This window comes from Physella acuta, unplaced genomic scaffold (genome assembly GCF_028476545.2).
Source record: "Physella acuta isolate Inbredline_101_S28 unplaced genomic scaffold, ASM2847654v3 ptg000970l, whole genome shotgun sequence".
NCBI lineage: Eukaryota > Metazoa > Mollusca > Gastropoda > Physidae > Physella > Physella acuta.
In genome coordinates this window covers 652807-669077 of record NW_026732487.1, presented here as the reverse complement: position 1 = coordinate 669077, position 16271 = coordinate 652807, and the positions used below count along the sequence as shown (strand labels likewise).

General features: G+C 41.0%; 2 protein-coding genes across 3 annotated transcripts; one reads left to right on the top strand and one right to left on the bottom strand.

Moving 5' to 3' along the window:
- LOC131954067 (large ribosomal subunit protein uL13m) lies at positions 1-6335 on the top strand. The gene is made up of 7 exons (XM_059317567.1): positions 1-79; positions 1301-1424; positions 2191-2284; positions 4019-4079; positions 4524-4610; positions 4763-4884; positions 5972-6335. Exons 1-7 carry the CDS (start codon positions 59-61, stop codon positions 6054-6056), a joined length of 594 nt encoding a protein of 197 aa, XP_059173550.1. The 5' UTR covers positions 1-58; the 3' UTR covers positions 6057-6335.
- Positions 6336-7690: 1355 nt separating this feature from the next.
- On the bottom strand, positions 7691-15561 carry LOC131954074 (PHD finger protein 24). 2 transcript variants are annotated; one of them, XM_059317585.1, is made up of 9 exons: positions 15341-15559; positions 13886-14366; positions 12198-12371; positions 10985-11063; positions 10689-10876; positions 10398-10519; positions 9930-9998; positions 9033-9387; positions 7691-7808 (listed from the first exon to the last, which is right to left on the bottom strand). In XM_059317585.1, the coding sequence occupies exons 2-9, from the start codon at positions 14309-14311 to the stop codon at positions 7785-7787; spliced, it is 1437 nt and encodes a 478-aa protein (XP_059173568.1). In that variant the 5' UTR covers positions 14312-14366; positions 15341-15559; the 3' UTR covers positions 7691-7784. The 2 variants fall into 2 exon arrangements, with proteins under 2 accessions (XP_059173568.1, XP_059173567.1); XM_059317584.1 differs by lacking the exon at positions 7691-7808 and having other exon boundaries at positions 7816-9387; positions 15341-15561.
- Between the last annotated feature and the right edge of the window lie 710 nt (positions 15562-16271).

Sequence of the window (16271 nt, the reverse complement as noted above, 5' to 3'; positions counted from 1 at the left end):
TTACGATATAATCGTGCTATTTTAGTATTAGTATCGCCCATGGGTAAAAGCGAGTGTCATGGCGCACAACAGGGTTATTGTAAGTTAAACTAAGTATAATCTAGATCTACTAATAATAATTACACCTCTTAGATTAAAGTCTAAATTTGCCTTCTTGATTTATGAAGGTTTAGAATAATTTTAGGAAACACGGTATGACTAATTTATGAATTAGATTTAGATCTATGAAATAGTAATATGAGAGAAGGTCGAAGGACATGGTTGATCTCGATGGAGTTGGAGTGGGGTTCACTAGTCTCTAGAACTCTAGAGCAGAGAGTCTTCTAACTTCTAATCTAGATCTAGAATAGAATCATACAAAACTTTTAAGAATGTCCTTAGATTTTAGAATAAGAAAGATAACATTTCCTTACTTAACACTATAAATAGAACTATTGTAAATAGATCTAGTCTAATTATAAAATATAGGCCTAAGAGGTAAACACATCAAAGTAGTTTGGGGACTGAATCATGAAGAATCACGATTCAATTTCAATCGCACTGAATCAGGTTCTTTGACTTTGTGACATTGTCACTTTGTGACTTTGACCCTCTGACACTAACTGGTAATCTTACATTTTCTTCCTGTTTTCATTTAATCGGAACATTTTCTTATAAATTAACCTACAAATTAGATCTATATTTAGACTTTAGACTCTTAGAGTCACTATTAATTAGGCTACAAATGAATTGATGGGGTATTTTTTACCAAGTCGTCCAAGTGGCTACTCGGAAAAAGCTTCTTCATCCAGTGCTGGTCTGGATGGTAGAAGATGCAAATTGCAATGACCTTAATAGATGCACAATGGACTCCAATACTATTAATAGCTGCAAAATGGTCTCAAATTAATGAACCTATTCTTATGTAGCTGCGCAATTGGACCTATTTTCCTTTTTAGCCTTCTTCTTCTGACAAAACTAGCTGTACCGTGTTTGGGCAGTTATATGGATTATTAGAAAGCAGGGTTTTTTTTATTTTAACTCAGTAAAATATAGATCTGTATTTAAATAGACCTGCCTAAAGCCTAAAGAATCTACAGATCCACCCTCAATATTACACACAGATCCACCCTCAACATTGTTCACTGATTCAGTTGTTATATATTGTATCATGTATGCACACAACTTTAAGCATGTTACATGTAATAAAAATATTATTGAAAGACTATGAGAACTTAATAGGGGCCTAAGTATTTAATAGAACAGCTTAGAATGCTGAGAAGGAAATCTATCAAATAATTCCTGAACTCTTTCATGTCAGCAATGGGCAACACTGGCAAGGACTTGGTGGATTTATGATGCTAACCAGCAGTGTCCATTCAAGTCTGCTTATAGGATCATTCCATACCTACAAGGCTTGAATAAACCTGTTTATTTTAGAAATGGTAAGTCTTTTACATTCTAACCAGATAAACTCTCTTTGTCTTTAGTACATACTCTCCTGTCTTTAGCACACACACACACAGCTAGTGAAGACAGGTCTGGTCAACCCTTGAGTTGACCACAGAAGTCTAACCAAGGCAGACCACCATCTACACCTGTGGAATTACAGGCAATTGGTCAGCTACAGGTGGCTTGGAATTAAATCCTTGTGACCAGCCTTAGTTGATTATAATCCGTTGTACAGCCATTGTTTATTGTTGAATCTGTTATACAGCCCTTGTTTAGTGTTGTATCTGTTATACAGCCCTTGTTTAGTGTTGTATCTGTTATACAGCCCTTGTTTAGTGTTGTATCTGTTATACAGCCATTGTTTATTGTTGAATCTGTTATACAGCCATTGTTTATTAACTCTGTTATACAGCCATTGTTTATTGTTGAATCTGTTATACAGCCAGTTTATTATTGAATCTGTTATACAGCCCTTGTTTAGTGTTGTATCTGTTGTACAGCCATTGTTTATTGTTGAATCTGTTATACAGCCATTTTATTATTGAATCTGTTATACAGCCCTTGTTTAGTGTTTTATCTGTTATACAGCCATTGTTCATTGTTGTATCTGTTGTACAGCCATTGTTTATTAACTCTGTTATACAGCCAGTTTATTATTGAATCTGTTATACAGCCCTTGTTTAGTGTTGTATCTATTATACAGCCATTGTTTATTGTTGAATCTGTTATACAGCCCTTGTTTATTTTTGTCGCTAACAGGTGATGTTGGTGATCATGTCGTGGTTTACAACACAAAGGACATTGCTATGAGAAGCCGCTATTGGAGGACATTTAAATACTTCCATCATACCAGGTCAGCATTATATTTGCACTATAGTATTATCTGTGCTGACCCTTCCTGCTAGTTCATCCCCCCATATTAGCTGGGTACATAAGAATGACCTACCAGGCTGTTTATGCAATATTGTATCTATAGTTTATTTGTTTGAGCAGTAATCTTGTAGCAACATGACGTCAAAGCGACTTCAAATGTCAACATCCTGCATATAGTTTTAAGTTGTCTTGGGATTTAAAAATCAGGTAACAGGGTCAACAGGTGACACATTAATGTGCAACACCTGACTTAGTTACACTCAGGTGACAAGACACAGTAATGTGCAACACCTGACTTATTACACTCAGGTGACAAGATTTAGTTACATACACTCAGGTGACAAGATTTAATTACATACACTCAGGTGACAAGATTTAGTTACATACACTCAGGTGACAAAACTAAGATACATACACTCAGGTGACAAGACTTAGTTACATACACTCAGGTGACAAGATTTAATTACATACACTCAGGTGACAAGATTTAGTTACATACACTCAGGTGACAAAACTAAGTTACATACACTCAGGTGACAAGACTTAGTTACATACACTCAGGTGACAAGACTTAGTTACATACACTCAGGTGACAAGATTTAGTTACATACACTCAGGTGACAAGACTTAGTTACATACACTCAGGTGACAAGATTTAGTTATACTCAGGTGACAAGACTTAGTTACATACACTCAAGTGACAAGATTTAGTTACATACACTCAGGTGACAAGACTTAGTTACATACACTCTGGTGACAAGATTTAGTTACATACACTCTGGTGACAAGACTTAGTTACATACACTCAGGTGACAAGACTTAGTTACATACACTCTGGTGACAAGATTTAGTTACATACACTCAGGTGACAAGACTTAGTTACATACACTCAGGTGACAAGATTTAGTTACATACACTCAGGTTACAAGATTTAGTTACATACACTCAGGTGACAAGATTTAGTTACATACACTCAGGTGACAAGATTTAGTTACATACACTCAGGTGACAAGACTTAGTTACATACACTCTGGTGACAAGACTTAGTTACATACACTCAGGTGACAAAACTTCATTACATACACTCAGGTGACAAGACTAGACACAGTAATGTGCAACACCTGACAATGTTAAACACACTGTCCCAGGCACAATGTTAAACACACTGTCCCATGCACAATGTTAAACACACTGTCCCACGCACAGTGTTAAACACACTGTCCCACGCACAATGTTAAACACACTGTCCCACGCACAATGTTAAACACACTGTCCCACGCACAATGTTAAACACACTGTCCCACGCACAATGTTAAACACACTGTCCCACGCACAATGTTAAACACACTGTCCCACGCACAATGTTAAACACACTGTCCCACACACAATGTTAAACACACTGTCCCACGCACAATGTTAAACACACTGTCCCACGCACAATGTTAAACACACTGTCCCACGCACAAAGATAAACACACTGTCCCACGCAGTGTTAAACACACTGTCCCACGCACAATGTTAAACACACTGTCCCACACACAATGTTAAACACACTGTCCCACGCACAATGTTAAACACACTGTCCCACGCACAATGTTAAACACACTGTCCCACACACAATGCCAATCTCAAGGATATCCTAGGCAGTCTAGAGAGGGTAGGTACTGAGAAAAAATTTCCCCACATTTTTAAACTTGGTGTTGTTGTTCTCCAGATATGCTGGTGGTTTCTCTAGAGCCTCCGCCTGGCGAGTCCATGAGTTGGATCCCACTAGGGTAAGTCAATTCTCTTTTTCACATTTTGTGCGACTTCATCACTGCTACTTGTTTTATTCTTGTACCATCTCAATGCTGCTTCTTTTATTCTTGTACCATCTCAACCTTTGTTTTATTGTTGTACCATCTCAATGCTGCTTCTTTTATTCTTGTACCATCTCAACCTTTGTTTTATTGTTGTACCATCTCAACACTTGTTTTATTGTTGTACCATCTCAACACTTGTTTTATTGTTGTACCATCTCAACACTTGTTTTATTGTTGTACCATCTCAACACTTGTTTTATTGTTGTACCATCTCAACACTTGTTTTATTGTTGTACCATCTCAACACTTGTTTTCTTGTTGTACCATCTCAACGCTGCTTTATAAAATCATCAACCAATATAAAAATGTGTATAATGAAATCATTAGTTTTAATGACAATGTGCTTGACCAATGTAGGTGATGGAGAAGGCTGTGTACAGTCGTCTAAGTGGCCTGTCCACCAGAAAAAAGATGATGGCCAGATTACATTTATTTCCTGACGCAGTAAGTTGTTCAAATGGGAAATGAGTAGTTAAATGTTTAGGCTAATTGTATTTGGAAAAAAACTTTAACTTTTCTCATTAGAATTCTCCTTAGTACCAAATTCTATTGTGTTGAACTGCCATACACCTGTTGATGTATATTAAACTTGACAGGAAATACCTGAAGATATTCTTGGAAATATAACAGGCCAGATCAGTCAAGTTCAAGTTGTCCCTAAGAAACTGACAGACTACACACAAGAAGAAATTGACAACTTCCCAAGATTGTTTGAGTTGTAAGTCATTTGATTTTTTTCCTCATCAAATATTCCTTTTGATTGAAAAGTAACAAATGCCTAGATCTGGGACATGTTTCAAAATGGTTTTGTTGTACCATCCCAGGGCTTGTAGCCAACAGTGACCAAGATGGTTTTGTTCTACCATCCCAGGGCATGTAGCCAACAGTGACCAAAATGGTTATGTTCTACCATCCCAGGGCATGTAGCCAACAGTGACCAAAATGGTTTTGTTCTACCATCCCAGGGCTTGTAGCCAACAGTGACCAAAATGGTTTTGTTCTACCATCCCAGGGCTTGTAGCCAACAGTGACCAAAATGATTTTGTTCTACCATCCCAGGGCTTGTAGCCAACAGTGACCAAAATGGTTTTGTTCTACCATCCCAGGGCTTGTAGCCAACAGTGACCAAAATGGTTTTGTTCTACCATCCCAGGGCTTGTAGCCAACAGTGACCAAAATGGTTTTGTTCTACCATCCCAGGGCTTGTAGCCAACAGTGACCAAAATGGTTTTGTTCTACCATCCCAGGGCTTGTAGCCAACAGTGACCAAAATGGTTTTGTTCTACCATCCCAGGGCTTGTAGCCAACAGTGACCAAAATGGTTGTTTGTTGGTCATTAGTTTTTGATTATGCTTTGGACGTTAGTTGCTGTATAAGTATAACAAAGTATGCAAAGAAACATTATAGCTAACTTGTTGAATTTGCAACTTGAGGTTTTGTCATTTGCTAGTAGAAAAACTTCTGGTGAATGCAGGCTAAGTATACGTTCTCTCCCGCACCCACCCCTACCTGAAATTTGTTACAATAATTTTTATTTGCTGTATTATCTTCAACAGCCCTTAAAGCTATAATCTTTACCAGCCATAAAAACTATTATATTGAGGGGAATAATTTTATTTGCTGCATATCTTTACCAGCCCTAAAAACTATTATATTGAGGGGAATAATTTTATTTGCTGCATATCTTTACCAGCCTTAAAGACCATGATATTGAGGGGAATAATTTTATTTACTGTATATCTTTACCAGCCCTAAAGACCATGATATTGAGGGAAATAATTTTATTTACTGTATATCTTTACCAGCCCTAAAGACCATGATATTGAGGGGTACAGTCGAGCCAACAGACAAGAACCAGATCAGCACACCAGCAAGAAGTGGAGGCTGTAGTTGTGATACGTGTGACGTACTTGTACATGTGTGTGACATAGTTGTACGTGTGTGTGATGTAGTTGTATGTGGCTTAGTTGTACATGTGTGTGTGACATAGTTGTACGTGTGCGTGACGTAGTTGTACTATGTGTGTATGTGTGTAGTGACTGATTTAATTTGGAACGCCTGATGTGTTGTGTCTGGTGGCTGTTGATGTATTAATACCTGTGTAGAGCTGTTTAGGACATTATTTGTGTGATGTGATAATCAGTTATTAAATTTTATATTTAAACAATACATATTGAGCCTGATATTTTTTTTACTCTCTGAATCTTGTCATATTTTTAAACCACTACAAAATCTGGGCATGTTTGTTCTTGTTCAACAATTTATTCAGCCTGCTACACACTCACATAGGCAAGTGGGACTGAAATTGTCTCTTGTCATTTTCTACCACAGTTATACCAGGCCTCAGTGTGATGGTCAAACTGTGGTCAATGATGGTAACATGTCTCTAACATAGGCAGGTCTTAGTGTGATGGTCAATGATGGTAACATGTCTCTAACATAGGCAGGTCTCAGTGTGATGGTCAATGATGGTAACATGTCCCTAACATAGGCAGGTGTCAGTGTGATGGTCAATGATGGTAACATGTCCCTAACATAGGCAGGCCTCAGTGTGATGGTCAGACTGGTCAATGATGGTAACATGTCCCTAACATAGGCAGGTCTTAGTGTGATGGTCAATGATGGTAACATGTCTCTAACATAGGCAGGCCTCAGTGTGGTGGTCAATGATGGTAACATGTCCCTAACATAGGCAGGTCTAAGTGTGATGGTCAGACTGTGGTCAATGATGGTAACATGTCTCTAACATAAGAATGCCTAAGCGTGACGAAATAACAGTAAACATAACGTCAAGTTATTTTAGCGAAAGTCCCTATAGGCCAGAGACCCACCACTTATTGACAGGTACGGCCTATTATTATTCTAAACGAAAATAAACGCTTCATGTTTTCAGAGCCATTTACGGGGGTGACACCAAGGCAAAAAATAGCAAAATATATAGATAAACTTGAGGGGGGGGGGTGCAAATCGAAAGTTTGAGAGGAAGGGGTGAAAACCGAAAAGTTGAAAGTTTGTTCCCGGGAAGGGTCGCTACGCCTCTGAGGGGGGGGGGGGGGGGGGTGACACCATTAAGTGCCGCACCGGGTGACACCCGACCTCGCTACGCCACTGATCTAATGTGACAGCCTACTAAACTGGTGTGATCTAATGTGACTATTAACCTGATGTCTAAATCACGTCGAATTTTTAAAAAAAATTGTACATTTATCACCGTTTATTTTCTAAGCTGTGTGTGCCCCCCCCCCCCCCACCCCACCCAAAATAAAATAACAAATCCCCACTGCAAGAAGACCCAGGGCCTAAATAGACGTCCCATTTCTAAAATAGAGCATCCAGGCTGATTTTATATTTTAGCGCTGCATCTAAAAGTTTGATATTAATTCCTTCCTCTGCCGATGGATCATGACTGTCAACATCGCCGGCCACGTCATTCCAGCTCCCCTGTTTCTGACTCGATGGATCACCCATCTATAAATCTATACGCTTGACCATCTCGATCTTTTAAAAACATATGAAGCAATTCAACAATTAATTTTTTTACAATTTGAATCTCGTAACTTCGGCCTTGAGGACGATAAGACGAAAATCATGCTGTTCATACTCCATGTAATTTTGTATTTATTGATAACTAAGTTTTGCTTCCTGTGAATATCAAAAATAAAATATAAAGTAAACATTACTGAATTAGGAGAGGCCCACGGTTTTGTATATAATTAATTTACAATAGTTTGCCAGACTTAAAGATGGAAATCAAATGAATTATTAACCATTTTAAGAATCTTTAATTCTTTATTTATATTTATATGGCAGTCATACTGAGGTCACCATGATGTCTACATGATGATTAAGCAGAAAATTAAATAAAGTGTTTACATAAATATGTACTGATTTAAAATCCCCATTCCACACTGTGTACTGATTTAAAATCCCCATTCCCCACTGTGTATCTATTTAAAATCCCCATTCCCCACTGTGTACTGATTTAAAATCCCCATTCCCCACTGTATACTGATTTAAAATCCCCATTCCCCACTGTGTATCTATTTAAAATCCCCATTCCCCACTGTGTATCTATTTAAAATCCCCATTCCACACTGTGTACTGATTTAAAATCCCCATTCCCCACTGTGTATCTATTTAAAATCCCCATTCCCCACCGTGTACTGATTTAAAATCCCCATTCCCCACCGTGTACTGATATAAAATCCCCATTCCCCACTGTTACTGATTTAAAATCCCCATTCCCCACCGTGTACTGATTTAAACTCCCGATTCCCCACTGTATACTGATTTGAAATCCCCATTCCCCACAGTGTAGTGAGTTAAAATCCCCATTCCTCACTGTATACTGATTTAAAATCCCCATTCCCCACTGTGTACTGATTTAAAATCCCCATTCCCCACTGTGTACTGATTTAAAATCCCCATTCCCCACTGTACTGATTTAAAATCCCCATTCTCCACTGTACTGATTTAAAATCCCCATTCCCCACTGTTTACTCTTCCAACCAAGTTCCCATAGGCTGGGGCCATGACGTTCTTGCCTGGCCTGCAACCTAGTTGTGACACAGCGCGCGCATTGGTCACCGCCACCTGTCTCCGCTGGATGACTTCCGATCGTCTGTTCATCTGCTTCGATGCGTCATCTGTCGTCTGCTGCTGCGGCTTGTTGCCTAGATCCTCCCACGGGATTGGCTGGTGCCTCCCTTCGTTCTTATAGGGCGACTGCCTCAGTCTCTGCGGTGACGCGCTGAGTGAGTGATCGTCTGCGGGTCTTGGACTGGGTTCGTCTGCTCCTTTATTTTTGTTGTCAAGTTTTTTGTCAGGGTCAAGGTGAGGCTGAGCATTGACACAACAAGAGCTCACCTCTAGGTCAAGGTCAGGCTGATCTATGCTGAGCTTATGTCTATCGCAGCATTTATCCATTTCCGCTTTAAAGTCCTCCAGCATGGTGCTGGTGGTGGTCAACATTGGCATGTTGCCGTCGGCCGAGTCGCTGAAGGAGTTGGTGCAGGGCGGAATGAGGGCGCCTTTAGCGGACGGCTCCGTGTCGGAGGCGCAGGTGGTGTAGTCATCGTCGTCGTCTAGCGAGTGGAAGGATGGCGACATGGCGCTCTCGTTTTTGTCGATGTTGTCGCTGCTGGCGTACTTGCCCAGGTTCGGCCGCTGGCCCAGATAGTAGATGGCCCGGTCACGTAGAAACTCGGGCCACGTCACGGGGCTAGGATAGAAGGATAGAAACCATTGCTGTAGATGTCTGGCATAGAGTATGTATGCGATTGGATTATAAAACACAAATATTGAATCAAAAATTTGAGTCGTATTACTGTTGAAAGTATTGGGCTGTGGCCTAGCGGCAGAGCGCTAGACTGCTAACCCGAAAATCGCGAGTTCGAATCCGGGTTGAAGTCAATATAACGTTCCTGAGTCCACCCAGTTTTAATTGGTATCTAACTCACGTTAGGAAAAAGTAAAGTCTGTTGGGCATATCCCTTTATATGCCGTGGTCACAGAAACAGGTGAACTCTATTTCACTTGCCCCATGGACCGTCAGGTTCGAAAAATGAACTTTGTTGAAAGTAGATGTCATTTATTATCTTAATATTTTGCTTGAATGTATCAAGTTTCAAGTAATGACCAGATCTCAAAATTGTCTAACAAGACACCATTAACAACTGTATTTAAATGTAACTTTCATTCTGTGGTCAAATGTCCAATCGGCACTGTATTGACACAAATGTAGAGTGATCAAGCAGAACTGACCTTTCTAAATCCTCGTCTATGTAGATGATGCTGTTGTCGGGGAAGTAGGTGCTGACTCGAGACTTGGATCTGGGGATTGACGGAGTCATTGACATATAATAGGCGTGGTCCACAGGGACAGAGTCATAGACATATAATAGGTGTGGTTGTGTGGTCCACAGGGACGGAGTCATAGACATATAATAGGCGTGGTTGTGTGGTCCACAGGGACAGAATCATTGATAGTAGACATTACATGGATGGCTGTGCGTGTCTCAACAGAGCTATGAACCAACCGATTCCCTGACATTACATGGGCACCCCTATGTGTTCAACAGCATTGTTTGCAACCATTCCAATCGGCACTTGACAGCGAATAAAATAAAAAAGCGAACATTAATGGATAACATAGTGGTATGTTTTTTGTGTGGTCACATTAAATTTAAAATCTAATGCTAATAAATTTTAAAATTAGCTACTATCTCTAACCCGTCAAAAAACAGCTGGACCTCGGCCTTGGACACCAGACCAATGCCCTGCTTGTCTAGCTGTCTAAACGCCTTCCTGGCCTCTGCTATCTCGGCCTGTGTCAGCAAGTGTACCAGGGAGTCCTTGAGAAGAAATGTTTCATAATTATTTCGCTTTTTTTTTTACATGCTATTGTCTTGTTGATAAAAAGGATTTGATTATTTACAGTTTATTCAAAGATTATTACTAATCAGATAAAAACAGCCTTTACTTTTAGTAATGATTTTTTTTTTAAATGTAGACGGTACCCACCTTACATCGTTTGTTGAGGATCCTGATACTCTCAATATTGAGGAAATCATTCCAGCTAATATAGCCAGATTGGGCTGCCATACGAAATCTCTCACTACTGCTCAACTCCTTCTCAGCAGTGAATATTTTACCCTCCTTGATTAGAGATTGTTTACAGTAACTTAGGTAGTCTTGTTCAGATATCTTCTCTGTTAAAGGAAACATATTTTAGTCAACACATTTGTGTCAGATTTAATTATTATCCCCCCACCACACCCCTCCCCCACATTAGTTTTTGCTAATTAAAACTTCCGTACCTCGCGAAATGTCGTAGTCTTCTAGGTCTTCCATGACCTTTTTGACCTCTTCCTGGGTCAGTAGATGGTTCAACGCCACCTGACAAAAACGAAACTATGACTGTTATGGTTGTAGTGACAAATCGGCAACATGGTGGAAAACACGACGGAGCTATTAAAATAACGTGTTTTTATTTTCTTAACAGAGGTCTTAGTTGTTAAAAGGGTGTTTAGTTTTAAAGGGTGTTTAGTTTTTAAATGGTGTTTAGTTTTTAAAGGGTGTTTAGTTTTTAAAGGGTGTTTAGTTTTTAAAGGGTTTTTAGTTTTTAAATACATTTTTTTACTCGCACCATAAGCATTGTATAAAAGACAAATAAATAAGTACGACAGATAATTGTACCAATTTTTTAAAAAAGTAAATAACGTATTAATTATTTGTATAAAGGTCGTCCATAAATGATTCACGCTGTTTTGCAGACTCCCTCCCACCCCTCCCCCTCTTTCCCAAATCGTTATAATAAGTAATAAACGCCTAAACGATATTGATAGTGGCTCACACTTCATCGCCCCCCCCCCCCCCCCCCCCCCCCCCGCAAAATACTTTTTTTTTCTGCCTTTTTAAACATAAACAGCTATGTCTGTCTAGTTCTACAATATTGATTGGGGTGTTTAATACATTGATACTTGGCAAAAGGAGACAACTTGTTTTCACTTCGATCATAAATTCATAGAAAAGGGGAGGCAACTTGTTTTCACTCAAAGTGTGAGTCACAAAACACTACGACACGTGATAAGCCATGTGTGCCAGATTTTTCATTGCCGTCCATCGTGGCAACAGTACATGTCACTTGAAAACCTCGTCCATATCAAACCACCGGCCTGACATCAGATGTGAGTGTGTGTGTTGGGGGGTGGGGGGGGGGGCTGTACGTCCTGAAGTTGTATTGATAAATAAAGAGGAAGGGGAGAGGGTGGCTAGGCATGATGGCTAAATAATTTCATACAGTCAGTCAGCTGGCCTGTTTGTTAATTAGTTGGTCAGTCAGACATTTAGCCAGCCAGTCAGCCAGCAAGCTAGTCAGCCAGTCAGCCAGCCAGCTAGTCAGCCATCCAGCTAGCCAGCCAGTCCGTCAGACAGCCAGCCAGTCCGGTCAGACAGCCAGTCAGCCAGACATCAGTCAGTTTTCCAGTCCATCAGCCAGCCAGTCAGGTCAGACAGTACAAAATGCCTTACACACTGGTGACAGCTCCACTGGCCAGTGACGATGAGATGCCTGGCCCTGTCATTGAGCGGGTGGCCGATCTTCTGTAGACATCCGTCATGGTAGGCCTTCAGACACACTCGACATATCCTCACGTGATGCCCGGTGTACACGCCACACACATAGCAAATATCTTCCGGCTCTGGCTGCATATATATATATATATATATATATATATATATATATATATATATATATATATATATATATATATATATATATATATATATATATATATATATATAAACAAACACATTAAATAAGGGTTTAACGTCTTTATTAACCCATGATCGTTGTTTAGCTAGTTAGACTTGTTTTTCCTATGAAAACTATGTCGTCGCATTTGCATGTTATGTGTTTTACTACACTTGCAGGCGATCAGTGTTTCTACCAGACTTTTTCTCCAAGGGGCGGGGGGGGGGGGGGGGCACTTTCAATTTTCGGGGGGGGGGGGGGGGGGGGGGGAGGGGCGGTAGACTTTCTTCAGGGGGCGGACACTGTTAAATGTATATATTTTCTATATAAATTCCATTTCGTTGGGGGTGGGGGCGGTAGACTTGAAGAAACTCAGTAGGCGATGTGTTTTACTACAAGTTAATACAAATCTAGGTCATTGCTGTTGTAGGGTAGCTAACGTGTTTTACTACATGTTAAAAAAAATCTATGTCGTTACAGTTGTAGGCTAGCTAATGTGGTTTACAACAAGTGGATACTTAAGTGGCGAACGAAAGTAGGACAAAACAACTTATGACGTCATAACTAAAACCATTGTGGATAATTTCTTTGTAAACTCGCAACTTAATACTAATCAAACTTTTAAAAAAACATGTTGACTATATAACATTCCGAAGTTAATGTTTATCCGCTTGGTTCAATTGTTTAATAAAAACAACTTAAGTATCGAAAGCCATTCAGCCTACAAGATTCAAGTCCAAAGTTTTTAAGTTACGTTTCTGTGTGGATGGGTAGAGTCATTGGCCTGGTGAGTAAAGTCATGGGTCTGGTGAGTAGGGTCATGGGTCTGGTCATGGGTCTGGTGGGTAGAGTCATGGGTCTGGTGGGTAGAGTCATGGGTCTGGTGGGTAGGGTCATGGGTCTGGTCATGGGTCTGGTGGGTAGAATCATGGGTCTGGTGGGTAGGGTCATGGGTCTGGTCATGGGTCTGGTGGGTAGGGTCATGGGTCTGGTGGGTAGGGTCATGGGTCTGGTCATGGGTCTGGTGGGTAGGGTCATGGGTCTGGTCATGGGTCTGGTGGGTAGGGTCATGGGTCTGGTCATGGGTCTGGTGGGTAGGGTCATGGGTCTGGTGGGTAGGGTCATGGGTCTGGTGGGTAGGGTCATGGGTCTGGTGGGTAGGGTCATGGGTCTGGTCATGGGTCTGGTGGGTAGAGTCATGGGTCTGGTGGGTAGAATCATGGGTCTGGTGGGTAGAATCATGGGTCTGGTGGGTAGAATCATGGGTCTGGTGGGTAGAATCATGGGTCTGGTGGGTAGGGTTAAGGGTCTGGTGGGTAGGGTCATGGGTCTGGGTAGTTTTTACTGTGGTAAATGGTAAATGCTGAATTATTTTGCTTTAAACTTTTCGAAGATGTGTATTTATTTAGCTCTATTTTTTTTCTTGTGTTTTTTATTTAAATTAAATATCAATAGGGCCACTTACATCAGGTACACCGTCTAAAGGTATCTCCACGGGTGACGTCTCCCAGTCGTAGATTTTGGTTCGTCTTAAAACTTTGTTAAAATCACTGAAACGGAGGGATTTATCCGAGCCTGACCTTGACCTATTTTTCCCCAACAGAGTGTCCTTGGCGTCACAGGAAGGGCAGGAGGACTTTTTCCTGTAGACGGTGGAGTTGAACTTGTGATTCGCCTGGCAATCGCCAGGGTTCACATTTTCAAAGTCCGCGCCCCGAACAGATTTTTGCTTTTTCAGGGTCCTTTTTTCCGTTTTGATTTTAACGCTGTTCCTGTTTCCTTTCTTCTTTTTGACACTGTTTTTACTTTGTAGACCTTTAGGTGTGTTGGCGTCTCCCGTCTGCTCAATGTCAGGGCTGGATTTTTTGGACTTGGAGTGGTTGCCACCCATTGTAAAAATCACATCTGAACTTGCTGACTCGTGAAAACAAAAAGGCGAAATTATTCTGAAAATAATAATTATCGAATATATTAAATTTATTGGTAAATGATGGTGGGCATGTGCGTGGAGGGGGGCTGGCTGTAAGCGGGTGCTAGACCTATCCTGTAGCCAACCAGTAGGTTGGGGGCATCATATAATCTCTTCACCTCATGTCGTCAGAGGCGTAGCGACACATTCCGGCGCCCGGGGCGAACTATCCATTCCCCCCCCCCCCCCCCGTTTCCATGGATTTTATATACAGGCTATAGTTATTCATGCTGGTTCTACCCATTTTGGCGCCCCATTTGGGTCGGTGCCCGGGGCGGCCGCCTCTGCATGTCGTTCCTAGCGGACCAAGTCTACAACACTCCTGTACACTCGGAGAGTCTTTTGGCGGAGCCAAGAGTCCTAAGCCATATACGGCCCTATATGTGGCTCTAAATATACAAAATGACACCCTAAATAAATAAGTATTCAATTTTCTACTGTTTAAATTGTAAGAGTAAGAGTACTTTATTTCATTCTCTAGGCCAGGGGTCTCCAAACTTTTCAGCCCGAGGGCCGCATTAACTATCAAATTTCAGTTCGGGGGCCAGTTAGTTCCAGGCATGTCTTTGATTTTTCTGGGCAAAATTCCTCAGCCATCACCAACAAACGTTTTTTTCCATGGACAAAAAGATCTCCGCGGGCCGGATGAAAGGACCTCGCGGGCCGCATCCGGCCCGCAGTTTGGAGACCCCTGCTCTAGGCTAATCAATTTTAAAAAATACCATTTGTAAATAGCCGCGAGCTCAGTAATTGTTGTCAAACACAACCCTCTGACGTGCCAAATATACCATCTCCATCACAAAGACATTTGAATTTAGGCTAAGCTCATTTAACTCCGTTCTAATATCAAGACAAAGTATCTTGATTATTCTTTGTTTCATGACGTAGCATATGGCACAATCTAACAAAGACCCCGTGGTATTTATTTCACTATGACACCAACTATCTTACCCCTCATAAACATGTGAATGTCCACACAAAATCCCGCGAGAAATCAGTGAGAAATGACGTTAAATCCCCACGTATTGGTTCGTCTGTCTGCTGAAGACACGCGTGCTCTGGGCAGCAGCTAAAGAAAGACGAGCTGGTGTGTAGCAGTCTCACTTGGAGGCATCAAGTGGGATTTCCTTACATAAGTGGCTGTGTTCGCTCGCTCCAGTGTAATTGCGACTTTCTTTGGTCGCCAGAGTTGTAATTAAGTCTAGCTATGGATGATTAGACTTTCGTTAATGACCTGCTCAGTTAATTGCTACACTTTAACCCGGAGTTTGAGATTTTTGTATTGACAGGGCGAGTGTGGGTTGGATGGTTTTACTGGAAGTAAAGTTCAATAATCAAAATCAACCTTTTAGTACTGCTACATAACTTCCCCTTTCCAAACCCTAAGACAAGGAGCATAAATACAAGACCAGTGTGGGTGACGTCAGTTACCACAAGAGCAGGGACGTCACTCATCATTCCCGGCAATAGAAACAAGTGACGTCAGTGATACTGGAACTAAACAGTCCAGTTGGTGTTAGAGCTCAGGGGCTTCTCAGCTTGAACTGTCTATCCTGGAAGCTGTGGCTTGCCACTTACAGACCAGTTAACTTACATGTTGCCTTACACTTACACCATCCACATGGTAGCTGTGGTGTAATGTGGCCAGCTAGCTTACATGTTGTACCGGTGGTGTAATGATATATAGGCTGTAGAAGCTCTGGTCTATGATATATAGTGGCATTACTAGTTTGGGTGTCACCCCCTTGAGCAAGGTAGTATTTTTTTGTTTGGTGTCACCCCACTTCACCTATTTTATCACACGAGGTGTAAGTTTTGTTCCTGGGGGTCACCTGGTTTTAGATCGCTGCTATATGTTGGGCCGCTATATGTTTACTGAATT

Coding starts and splice junctions, on each gene's coding strand:
- LOC131954067 (XM_059317567.1), top strand. CDS start 59: ATGGCGCACAACAGGGTTATT. Junction 4,080..4,523: donor ATGAGTTGGATCCCACTAGG/GTAAGTCAATTC, acceptor TGACCAATGTAG/GTGATGGAGAAGGCTGTGTA. Junction 4,885..5,971: donor TTCCCAAGATTGTTTGAGTT/GTAAGTCATTTG, acceptor TATCTTTACCAG/CCCTAAAGACCATGATATTG.
- LOC131954074 (XM_059317584.1), bottom strand. CDS start 14,311: ATGGGTGGCAACCACTCCAAGTCCAAAAAATCCAGCCCTGACATTGAG. Junction 11,064..12,197: donor AGTGGAGCTGTCACCAGTGT/GTAAGGCATTTT, acceptor CGTTTTTGTCAG/GTGGCGTTGAACCATCTACT. Junction 10,877..10,984: donor AGACTACGACATTTCGCGAG/GTACGGAAGTTT, acceptor TTCCTTTAACAG/AGAAGATATCTGAACAAGAC.